Source organism: Equus quagga, chromosome 15 (assembly GCF_021613505.1).
Source record: "Equus quagga isolate Etosha38 chromosome 15, UCLA_HA_Equagga_1.0, whole genome shotgun sequence".
NCBI lineage: Eukaryota > Metazoa > Chordata > Mammalia > Perissodactyla > Equidae > Equus > Equus quagga.
In genome coordinates, this window is record NC_060281.1 from 30,993,910 (window position 1) to 31,006,600 (window position 12,691).

General features: G+C 39.6%; 1 protein-coding gene across 4 annotated transcripts in view; it reads right to left on the minus strand.

Annotated features, from left to right (window-relative positions):
- Positions 1–1,211: 1,211 nt before the first annotated feature.
- Positions 1,212–12,691, minus strand: part of LOC124225965 (HLA class II histocompatibility antigen, DQ alpha 2 chain-like) — a 99,231-nt gene continuing 87,751 nt past the window's right edge. Inside the window, exons 1-5 of one of the 4 annotated variants that reach the window (XM_046638697.1) lie at positions 11,256–11,389; positions 7,607–7,855; positions 6,871–7,152; positions 6,497–6,619; positions 5,979–6,286 (exon numbers count right to left, since the gene is read on the minus strand). In XM_046638697.1, coding sequence (XP_046494653.1) covers positions 6,162–6,286; positions 6,497–6,619; positions 6,871–7,152; positions 7,607–7,855; positions 11,256–11,337 — 861 coding nt within the window. In that variant the 5' untranslated portion in view covers positions 11,338–11,389 and the 3' untranslated portion in view covers positions 5,979–6,161. Of the gene's footprint in view, positions 5,888–5,978; positions 6,620–6,870; positions 7,153–7,606; positions 7,856–11,255; positions 11,390–12,691 lie in introns of those variants that run through there. The other 3 variants (XM_046638701.1, XM_046638699.1, XM_046638698.1) reach the window with 3 other exon arrangements.

Consider the following 12,691-nt stretch of genomic DNA (forward strand, 5'->3'; position numbering starts at 1 on the left):
CTCTCTTGCTGCTTTCTTTTGTGAACTGACGGATTTCTGTAGTGGTATGCTTTGATTCCCTTCATTTATCTTTTGTGTATCTACTGTAAGTTTTGCTTTGCTGTTACCTTGAGGCTTACATAAAATATTATATATAAAACAGTCTTTTACACTAACAATCTAACTTCAATCACATATGAAAACTCTCCCCTTTTCATTTCTCCCATTATGTTTTTGATGTAACAATTTACCTCTTTTTTGTATTGTGTATGTGTTAAAGAAGCATTATATATATAGTTACTTTCAATACTTTTTTCTTTAATCTTATACTAGGTTTGAGTGGTTAATATACCACCATGTTATTGTTGTTAGAGTGTTCTGAATTTGACTATATACTTAATCTATACCAGTGTGTTGTATATTTTAATATGTTTTCATGTTACTACTTAGTGTCCTTTCATTTCAGCTTGAAGAACTCATTTCAGCATTTCTCGTAAAGCAGGTCTGGCGGTGATGAACTCCTTCAGCTTTTGTTTGTCTGGCAAAATCTCTCTCTCCTTTACTTGTGAAGGACAACTTTGTCACCTAGAGTATTTTTGGTTGGCAGTTTTTTTCTTTCAGCAGTTTTCAATATATCATCCCCCTGTCTCCTGACCTGTAAAGTTTATGTTGAGAAATCTTCTGATAGCCTTATCCGAATTCCTTTGTAAGTCACAAGATTGTTTATTCTTGCTGCTTTTAAAATTATTTCTTTGTCTTTGATTTTTTATACTGTTTTATTATAATGTGTTTTGGAGAAGATCTCTAAGTTGAGTTTGTTTTTTGACCTCTGAGCTTCATCAGCTTAGATATCCAAAACTCTCCCCAGATTTGGGAAGTTCTCAGCCATTGTTTCTTTAAATAATCTTTCAGCCCCCTTATATAATGGAGTCTTCTGGGACTGCATTAATTCAGAGTGTTACTTTTGATGGTACTCCATAGGTACCTAGACTTTCTTCACTGCTTTTCATTGTTTTTCCTTTGTTCTTCTCTGGATAGTTTCAAAATTTCTATCTTCTAATTCACAGATTCTTTCTTCTGCTTGACATCTTCTGTTGTTGATGCTCTCTATTGCATTTTTCTTTTTCCTTCCATTTATTGTATTCTTCATCTCCAGAATTTCTGTTTGGTTCTTTTTTAATGATTTTTCTCTCTCTGTTAAACTTCTCATTTTGTTCATGTATTGTCTTCTTGATTTTGTTGAATTGTTTTTCTGTATTTTCTTGCAGCTCATTGAGCTTCCTTAAAACAGCTATTTTGAAATTGTTATTGTGTGAATCACAGATTCCCATGTCTTGGTGTCTTGCGTTGCTGTCTTTGCATTTAAAGTAGCAGTTACCTATTCCAGTCTTTACTAACTGACTTAAGGAGAGAAATATCTTCCATCAGCCTCACTATGGATTCTGAGGCTTTCTCAGAACTTCTATGGATATGCCTGCACCGTACTTCTTGTTCCTCCTTGAGGAAGACTTCTTGAGCTTTTATGCTTTCTCTAGACCCTGCAATCCACCTGGCTGGGTGCTGACAGCTTCCCTTTTGCTTTTCCAAGGGTAGAGCTAAAGCTGAAATTTGTGTTCTCTCTTTGGCTTGCAGATTTGGGCCAGTTTCTGCACTATTCACTAGTAGTTTGCCTAATCTTGCTCTTGCTGCCATCATTAATGTGCACAGGGAACTGGCCACAGTGTGGGGAGTTGTCTGTGTACAATTTATGGAGTGTTGGGAGTGCCTATGCTCTATTTGGGAGACCATCTGGTGCGGGATCCCCTGTGGCTCAGGGGTGGGCTTCTTGATGGAGTCATGACCCAATTAGTAGGATCTGTGCCCCTTTAGTATTCTCCAAGAGTCCTATCTGCCACTCTCCCAGCATCTTCCCACCTCCAGTTATGCAATTCATGACTCAGTACCCTGGATGGGGTGAGAGAATAATGGGCCTTTTTGGCCCATTTGGGGAGGCCAGGTGCTCACTCACACTCTCTTACTTTCTCCGTGGGAGAAATCACAGGTTGAGAAGGTCTCTCTTGGCACTGTGCTGTGCTGCCTTAGGGGAGAGGTGATACAGGTAAAGTCAAACAGTTCCTCTTACCCACTCTGATGCATCCAAACTCATATTTATTTACTCCAAAGGTATGCTGGAACTTCTCTTCTGGAAGTCTGGACTTCCACAGATACTCTCTTGTCTGTGGGTGTTTGTCTAAGACAGTGTTCTCCAGGGACTCCTGGACCCTGGCTCAGAGGGGTTAGAGCTGGTTCACAGGCCACTACAGGGTCCTTAGCTGGAACTGAGGTCTGTAAGCCTGTTACCCAATGCACAGGTTGGTGAGACTCCTCCTGGGTCCCTTCGTGTATGGTGCTGGATCCTATAGCTTCCACAAAAGCACTTTGTCCATGGATAAATGCCACTTGTTAAGAGAGGGATATGAATGAGAGATGTCTTATTCAGCCATATTGCTGATATCACTCCCCAGGTTTGTTCCTATCTCCTGATTGGCAACCTCACTTTACTAAGTCATGTCCTTAACCAACTTCCAATAAAACCGTGTGTGGGTGGTAAACTTCACATCTTTTCCTTTCCATATCTGACAGTATTGTTATTCTTTCTTCATGCCTGCTTGCAATTTTGAAAAGGTATACGTTCATTGATAGAAAAGTTTTCCTTTGGAACTTCAAGGCCTTTCTTATTATCTTAATGATAGAAGTATCTGACAGTCTGACTTTTAGTCTGTTGTCAGTTTGTTTTGTTTTTTTTTTTCTCCCACTGGGATATTTTATGATTTTCCTTTAACCCTGGAGGTTCTGAAATTTTTAAAATGATGTATTTAGTGGTGAGTCTTTTTTCATTAATTTTTCTAAATATCTGAAAGTCCCATTCTATGTAAAGAATTAGGCCTGTTATATCTGGAAAATTTTCCCTTATTATTTGTTTTGGTAATTCTCTCCTTCATTTCTCTGTTTCTCTCTCTAGCTCTGTTACTTAATGTTGGACTTCCTGGGTCTATTCTCTGTGTCTTCTCTTTTCTATCATATATTATATTTCTTTGTCTTCTTTTTTCATTTCAAGGAGATTTTCTTAATTTGATTTTCCAAGCTTTCTATTAAATTTTCCATATTTTTAGTCCCCTATTATTACTTTTATAGATGCAATATCTTTTCACCAGGGATTCTAAGTAGAAAACCTTTTTCATTTATTAAGAAGAAATGATTGCTCTTATTTTTTAGAATTAAGTTTAACTCCATTATTTTAAAATTATACGAACACTTTATGAATGAATCCTGTAACAAAATGCAATGGTTATTAAATTTGCTTTCCTCAGTACTTCCGGGGGAAGAAGTCCAACGAGGGCAGCATTTCTATATTTCTAAGACACTGATCATAATGCTATTCAATATAACCCTTATATTACAATAACATACATACTTAACACAGACACACTCACACATACATACACACACCCACCACCTCCAAAATGCTGTATTCCTACCCCATGAATAATTGAAATTTACATAAAATTTATTTGAATTACCTTTATTGAAAACTCTTAGTACATTTGTGTGTTTTCAGGTGACCACTTTTTTTATACTAAAATTTTTATTTTATACATTTGGGATCATAATAGTTGATCTTTTGCCTTCTTTTTAAAATACACTTTATTTAAGAACAGTTTTAGGCTCACAGCAAAAGTGAGCAGAAGGTACAAAGACTTTCCATATCCCCCCTGCTGTCATCATGCAGAGCCTCCCCCATTATTAACGTTCCCCACTAGAGTGGTACATTAGTTACAATCGAAGGACCTACACTGACACATCATTATCACCCAAGGTCCATAGTTAACATTAGGGTGCACTCTTGGTGCCATGCATTCCGTGGCTTTGGACAAATTTATAATGACATGTATCCACCATTATAATTTCATACAGGGTAGTTTCACTGTCCTAAGAATCCTCTGTGATCTGTTACCTGCATTTTCATGATCATCTCTGGTTCAGATTCCCTGCATTTACTAATTCCTAGTCTGCATTTTAAGTTATTCTCTTACTTTTACGTCATAGAATCTTTTACGTCCTTGAATCTTTCCTACCTCTTCCCTGGGTAGACATGCATACAGATCTGTTGCATGTAACGTACCTTGACTAAAAACTTGTGGGCCATATAGAGATGATATATCTTTCATTAGAGAGTAAAAAACAAAGTCATATGTTACAACTTCTTGCCCTAAGAGTTCTCTTAGCAACCCCTTCACCAATGATATGTCACTGACCACTATACTCTATCTATTTTCTCAGCCTAACTTAGTCTCAGCCTCTCTTATTCTAGAGTGGAAAAAAATTCTCCAATTAACATATGAAAAGAAATTCATCCATAGCTCCTTGTTTGAATCTCCTAAATCATTAAAGAGCTCAGAAAACCAAAAGTGATTTTTTTATGGTATGGTTCATTCTTTTAAATAAATTAATTATGGATATAAATAGCAATGTTTTCTTATGTATTTGTATACTATCTACAAGGCACTGGCTATATAATGAGATTATTCAAATTCTGTCAATAGCTCTTCAAGGAAAGTATTGTCACTCCCACATTATGGATGATAAAATAGGGCTCAGAAATGTTAGATACTTTACCCAGTGTTGTAAAGTTTAAAATACTAGCTATAAACTACTGAGTCCTGGATTTGGATATAGGTTTCTTTGCACCCAATTATCTGTACCAATTATTGTGTTAATATTTTGTCTTTATTCCCCAATTACATTTTAAACTTACTGATGCAGATGGCATGGATGAGGACAGCCTCATACATTCCATATTACTATCTTAGATGCAGTGTTTGGACATGGTATTTGCAGAGTGGAAAGACTGTGTGCCTAAAACAATTTCAAAGGGCAAAATGACTCCAAGTCAATTCACACATACTCTCAAGAGTGTGGTCATGGAGAGCCAAGAGAATGCCATCTGTTGATCCATTTCCTCTACAAGGTCTTCACTAGGAGACAGTGAATATAGAGGAGGATGCAGCACCCATAGCTGCTGCTACATTGTCTCAACAATGTTGTCCCTCCTGGGATTTCTCTCTCACAGGCTCATGCTTTCCTCAGTAAAGAGGGGTGAGGGGCAGGGGGCTGGGGAGATGGGGTGTTTTGCTGTTTTGCAGGGCACGCAGGGATGCACAGGGGATTCAGTGAGTCTGATTTAGGCTTATCACCTAGAAACATCCTCATGCCATATTCATTCTACTGTCCTCGACATGCCATGGTGGCACAGGAAAATCTATGTGGTTATTTAGCAGAGCTTCATCTAGGAGGAGAGGTAAACTTTTGTCCTAGGGACCCTAAATATGTCTGTGGCTTTTATCCCCATCCCTTTTCCGTTGTTACTAACTCTAAGTAAGGACAAGGTATTTGGTCCTTCTCAGATATCTGCATTATTGTCTTATTCTAATGCTTTTCCAAAGGACTTCCATTTCTTTGCCTGCCTAGAGAATTCTTATCTCCTCAAGAGTGAGGAGGGGAGAACAAAGCTACTATTATCATTCATTCTTCAGAAATTTAAAATTTGGGGAACAAATTTTGATTTTAACACCCAAATTTTGACTTTTGGTACTTTTGAGGTTCAAAATTCCTTTCCCCTAAATTATTTCTCTGTCATAATTTTTAAAAACTACATTAAAATGAATATGGACTTATTTCTTGGTTCTTATGTTTCTGCTATAACAAATCAACACAAGGCTATAGGGTATATGTTGATGCCTGAATTGGGAGTGGGGGGCAATGGCTGAGGGTGGGAACACAAGGAAGAGAGCATTACTCACCTCATGTATCAGAATATTATCGCTTTATATACTTGGTTGATCCTGTTTTACTGGGCATGAAATATGATCTGGAAAGTGAGATTAAATGGGCCTTAAGCATAAGTGGCTATGGTTCTAGTCAGCCTTGAGAAGAGAGACAGGAAATATTTTAATAAAAGGTCTCATAAAGGGAAATTTATTGCTTCCATGGAGATATTAGATCAGGGTCGCTAGGGGTTAGGTAACAGGGCAGAACATCCAAGGGATCTCACAATAGGTAACAATTGAGAAAAGAAAAATAAAAGTCAGGCAGTTAGACAGAGCATTCCGAAGGGTATGTGAGTTCTGAGGGGATACAGCATCTTAAGTCCCAGAGAAGAGGTGAGAGGAGGAACGTTGAAGAAGAGAAGGAATATGATGAACTGGGCCAGAAATTAGCCCTAGGTCATCTAGCACATCCACACTTCTCTTGTAGATGGGCAATGTACCTGCAACAGGAGGACATGGGTCCTAGGGGCCTCCTGTGCCATCATCATACCATTTCCCAATTCTACTTTTCAACCAAATTTGTGTCCACAACCTCCTCCCACTTTCCTTCCTCCTGTACTGTCTCCAGCTCCTAGCTCTGACAAATCTGAATCCTTCCCTTCCCTTCTAGGGTGTGACTCACAAAGGCCCTTGGTGTCTGGAGGCATCACCTGAGCGTAGGCCTCGGCTGATGAGGATGGAGCCCACCACGATGTCCACAAGGCCCATGGCCAACCCCAGGGTGCAGACCACAGTCTCTGTCAGCTCTGACACAGGGGTTGGAATCTCAGGTTCTGTGAAAGTGAAATTGTGGAGGTCAGAATACAGAGTACTCCTGTGCATGCGCATGGGCTGGAGTGGGCTGGGGTTTGGTTCTGCAAAGACTTAGTGCAATGAATTTAGGGAGGAGGATGATGTCTATAATTAGGAATCTTTGAAGCATGGAAAACAAGCTTTGGGCCATGAGATTTAGGAGCTAAAACATGGGATGGTCTGGACTTGACAGAGAAAAGAGGTTTCCAAAAGAGGTGGAACTCATACTTACCCCAATGTTTCACAAGTGGTTCATCCAGGCCCCAGTGCTCCACCTTGCAATCATAAATATCGTCAGCATAAGGGAGGAAGGTGAGGTAACTCATCTTAAAGAAGGAATGATCATTCTTGGGGAGAAAACTGGTCTCAGAAACACCTTCTGTGACTGAGTGCCCATCCTTTAACCATGTGACATTGATCACAGGAGGAAAGATGTTGTCCACAAGACAGATGAGGGTGTTGGGCTGACCCAGCATCACGGGAGACTTGGGAAACACAGTCACCTCAGGAACCTCTATGGTGAGGAAAGAGCACTGATGTGAATTGCGAATAGCTTTGCCCTGAGATTTCACATGGCATCCTGGAGGAACCCTCCCACCATTCCCCCATCTGATAGTGGAAGTTCTTGTTTCCCTTCTGCTTGAGAAACAGTATATACTGCCTGTACTTTATCCCTGTGCCCTTCTCTCTGTGGGCATGCCTGTTAAGGTAGGAGGTCTATGGGACCTTTCTTTGAAGGATACAAGGATTGTGTTATGGGAGTAAGGATCCTTGTATTACACCAAAATATGTGATTTTTGAGATGGGAGAGGATAAGCGTTCAGTAATTACTATGGGAAGATATGGGGACTCCTTGGAAAAGAGATTTTTATAGAATGGTGAATGGGTATCTATCCCTAGGGACGAAGGGAGCGAGGCCTGGTATGAAAAGATAGATTCAATTAAGAGACAGACTGGTGGACACGTACCATTGGTAGCAGCAGTAGAGTTGGAGAGTTTAATCAAGATGTCCAAGTTGTATTTTGACGTAGCAATGTTTCGCAGTGCACCCTGTGGGTCAAAACTTGTAAATTTGCTAAACATAGGCAGCCACCAGACAGTCTCCTTCTTCTCCAGGTCCACATAGAACTCCTCGTCTCCATCAAATTCATGGGTGAACTGCCCAGAAGGACCATAAGACTGGTAGACATTTGTGCCGTAGGAGCCAAGGTGGTCAGCTGATGAGTGAGGGTGAGGAGCAGGGAGGTAGAAAATAGAGGGAGAGAAAATAACCTTATTAAGCCAAGTGACAGAAGATACTACTTTCAAATGTTATGGGTTCCGTCTTTGGTACAGTCTCTAGGCAAAATTCCCAGCACCTGATTCCTTCCCCCTCAGTGTTGGTAGTTGTCCAGTTAGAATCCAGTCTGTCTTTCCACTATAATACAGGCTCCATGAGGGAAGAATTTCACAGGTCATGGTTACTGCTATTCCCTTCATGCCTAGCTCAGCACCTGGCACATCCTAGGCTTATGATAAAGATTGTAATGGAAAGAAAGAAGAATTTAATTACTTATTGTGGTATTTAGCTTTCTTCCCCAGAGATTCAGTTACTTCCCTCTGCTTCATAAATTTTATCTCTCACTTAATTCTTTAATTAGTTAATAACACATTCATTATAGTTCCTCTCTCCCGTTAGGATTGGCTCAGAGCAGAACATTTTCTACACGGGGATTTCTTCCTCATTTTTTTTTAATGAAGGAAAAGCACACAGGATTTATTTATTATTTGAGGGAAGTTCCCTCTAATTATTATAGGGTATAAGAAAGACTATGGCAATGACAGCAACAATATTACAAAATACACAATGCTTCCAAGGTCTCTGTTTTGTTAACAGTAGTGATCCTTAAAGGAGAGCACCTGATTCCTTCTAATATAAAAAATGGAAGCTTTATCAGAATTCAGATTTCTGTTATTTCTTACCCCTCTTTCTTTTTCTTGAAGGAGGTTACTAAACGTTTCCTTTTTCTGACTCAACACCTATATTTGTGGAGGACTCAAGGTAAATTATGAGTCTTTTCCTCAAATGGACGATGTGCTTATCAGAGGATGCCATAACAGAATGGCAGCCAGTACAGCATGACTCCACCAAAATGAGCCTAATTGTATAATTTTGTCAAGACATATATGAGACTTTTATCAATCCCTCTTCCTTTCCTTCCTTGTTTACTGAGCATCAACAAGTATTCAGACATCACAAGGAGCAGGGAGTAAAACACCAATCAGGCATGGTCTCTGCCCTCAAGGAGCTTATTGAATAGCGGGAGAGCAGATGAGTAAAGGAGTGAATATGGTACACTGTGGCGAGTTCTGTGATGGGGACACTGGCAGCCTTATATTCCAACATCCTCTGCAACTACACCATCTGCGAAGAAAACAAACCTATATTATCCTTTCTTGTTCCTTGGTCTTTGCAGGAGTTTGTTTTTCTCCCTGAAATGAAATTATCTTTCAGGATTTCCTGGACAAATTTAGTTCATTCTTGAAGTTTATGCTTTGTTACCAATCTTTTAGCTAAGTTCTCTCATTAAACATCTTTTTGACCACATTATGACCTCCAACCCTTCCATTCCAATGTCCTGCCCTCCAAGTTTATTTATTCTTTATCTGGCTCACTCTCGTCCCTTGTGAGTCATACCCAACATGATTCCCTCAGTTGATCGCTTAAAAGGACCTCCAACAAAGCCCCCTTGTCCTTGCAATGAATCTTCTTGACTTTTTTTTCAAACGTGAATGTGTGCAATTATTCTTTTCATCTGGTACTTGTCCTAGGCTGCTGACTGTTGATGAAGAACATCACACCCTTGGGCCAACTGGAACCAATTCACTTTTATAGTTTCAGCCTCAGCTTGGGTCCACTGTCCAGCTCAGCAATGGTCCTTCTGCTTTCATGCACCATATTCTTTCCATCACTAATCTGTGCTGTCTAGGGGACAGACGGCATCTTTGAATCCTCAAAACTTATTTTGCTGTGTGCTCAAAAATGGATATTGAATGTCAATTGCTGTTCTCTAGAATCACAGAGATTTTGGGGAAGACTTACAGGCACTGTGTTAGCAGAATAATATGACAGTCAGAATCAGTGGTGACCAGAGCTGCATGATGACTTGTGAGCCCTAAGTGCTTTGGTGGGCCCCTTCTTCCATGGAAATGTTAAAAATCATATTTTATGACTGTATTGATATAAAGACAAATATAATTCAGGCTGGACTAAAATTAAAATATTTTCTTCTACTCTAAAAGTTCATTTTTTTCTTTTAATTTTATAAGAAATTAAAACATGTTCATGGAGCCCTACAAGTATCACAGACCCTCAGCACTATGCTCATTTCCTAATGGATGAGTCAAGCTTGAGCACGGCACTATGGTCTGACACTGAAGAAAGGAAATTTGGAAGCATTCTGGTGAAGCAGGTGAAATTTCCACTACTAAAGAAAATTAGAATGGGAGCAGCCATGATTAATAAAGTTGCTGAAAATTAAAGTAACTTCCATTTCACTTTCTCTTTTAACTATTTGGCTTTTCTACTTTGGTTTTTATAAACCCGCTCTTCATTTTTATAAAACAATAGGGAAAAGAGCCAGGAATGGATCCTGGAAGGAAAGGAGGATAAAGGAATGTATGAAGAGAGGGTGGTAGGAGGTGATCAGCACAGGCAGAGGAGTGTAAGGGGCCAAATAATTACTCTGTGCTTGCCCAGTTTTCCTCTTACAGGTCTTCATTAGATAAAGTGGAAGATAGGCAATTTGAGCTGACGATTTGAGAATAATATAATTTAATTCACCAAGCTTTTCATCATAAAGTTCTCAATTTTAAAATAGAAATAAAGGTATTTCATACTTTGTTAAAGAAAAAAATGAGCTTCACCTGTAATAGTAATAATAAAAAAATAAGAAAAATTATTGACACTTATATGACTTCATTATTTAGAAAGTATTTCTACATACCTATTGTATTTGATTATTTGTGAGGTGACACATATGAGGTGACTGAGATTAAGTGAAGACCATGTGGTAAAATGACTTATCTAAGGGCAGTCAGCTGGGCTCGTTTACCCCCCACCACTTGTGCCAGTTTCCCACTGTGGAAATGTATGTAAATCTGAGACAAAGAAGAGGACACTCTTCTTTATATCTACATAGTATATATAATTTATGGAACTATTTACCCTAAGATAAACTATAGGATAAATTTATAAAAAGCTTCAAAAGTTGATCAAAAAAATTTGGGAGCAATAGTTCATGAAATTTTAGTAACAAAACATCCACTTGTGTAAACATCCCTAATCTTTGAGGCAATCGTGAATGAATGCTATAGAGCCCTCCAGGATATACTCACTGGTTCCAATATCGGAAGCCAAATAATGTCCTTGGTGAACTCTGCAATACACAGGTAGCAAGGAAAGTGGGTTGGGACTCTAGTTTCGTAAAGGAAGAATGACCATAATTTTTAGATCTGCTTAACATTGAGAATGCCTTTGAAGAGTCTCTACTATTTCTGTGCCAATCTCTATCTTTTTTCCCTTCCAATTTCCTAATTCCCAAGTCCAGTCTCCATATCCCTCAACCACGCACTCACCCACAATGTCTTCACCTCCACAGGCGCTCATCATGGTGGTCAGGGTGAGGGTTCCCAGAATCAGAGCTCTGTTTAGGATCATTGTCTTCTCAAGGTGGTCTCAGCAGTTGCTGTTCTGAGTTGTAGAGCACTGGTGAGGATCCAGCTGAGGAGGAACTCCAAAGACACCCAAACCAGACCCTGCCAGATCAGCTTCTGGCCAATCAGAAAAATCTCCTGTGATGACACCTCAGTTGCTAGTTGAAGACTTAGTAATAAGAGGCCTGGAAGGGATTGGGAAATCTCCTGCTTCTAATGTAGCCTTCACTCACAGTGGACCTGAGAGAATTTTCTATGAAAGGAGGGAGAGTATTAAATCAGAATTTTCCCACATGTGTGTATACCTGCTGATGGCCAGAGGGGTGGGAATTTCTGAGCAGCCTGATGGCTAGATGAAGTCATCGCCAATATGGTGTCCTTCGGGATTTTCTGGCTTACAACCTCCAAGAATTCTCCTGAGTTGATCCTCCTCCCTGCCAGTCCTCATCCCCTCCCCTTTCCCTGGCTTACATATCTGTGTTAGCTGTCTTTCTCTTTGCTTCCATACTGCATGGGAATCCTGTAAATTTTGGGTTGACTCACCTAACTAGGGGATCTCTGCTGGCAATAGCCAAGGGAATACCTTTGCCTTTTCTGCTGACATAAACCCAGATGAGTAGGTTCTTCTCATGCTCTCAAAAGCTCTAGTATTTGCACCCAGGGCAATAAAAGGAGGTATAATGTCATGAGTGCTGCCTACAGTGACTGCGTGATCTTTCATCTGAATGTTTCCTCTGCCTTGAGTATTCTTTACACTCTGTGTTTTGGTGCTGCCTATCTACGTTAAAAGGAAATTTGGAGACATTGATTACATTAAAGAAAATTTTGGCTGCCCTATTCTATGATTTTTTCTTTTTAATTTAAGAATGTCAAGTCAAATGTTGAGGTTGGAAGGAAAGGAATTGCTGTGACTCAAAAAACAGGTTTTCTTCCCTTAACTTAAAGGATCTTTTTATATTCTTTATCCTGCCCCATTAAAATTCCAGATATTTGTGAGAGACTAGGGGTTGAGCGAAAGTCAAATGCAATCATTAGAGGTAGAATTATCTTTTTCAGAAGAATTAATTTTCTGTATATTACGAAAGTCACAAATTAATGGAGGTTCCATTTAGAATCAATCACCCTGTCCCTGTTAGATGGCCCTTAGGTTCTCAGCACTCTGTCATAACTCGTGGTGACAGGGACTGTGAAGATGGGTGAGACAGAAAAACCTCTGGTATCTGGGAACTGCCTGGTACTAGGCCTTGGTGATATCAGGAGCTGACCTGGTACTCACAGATAGGTTTTGGTGTTTTCCTAATGAACATAAACAGTTTCATAGAACAGCAGTATCAGACAGCCATGTTATGACCATGATG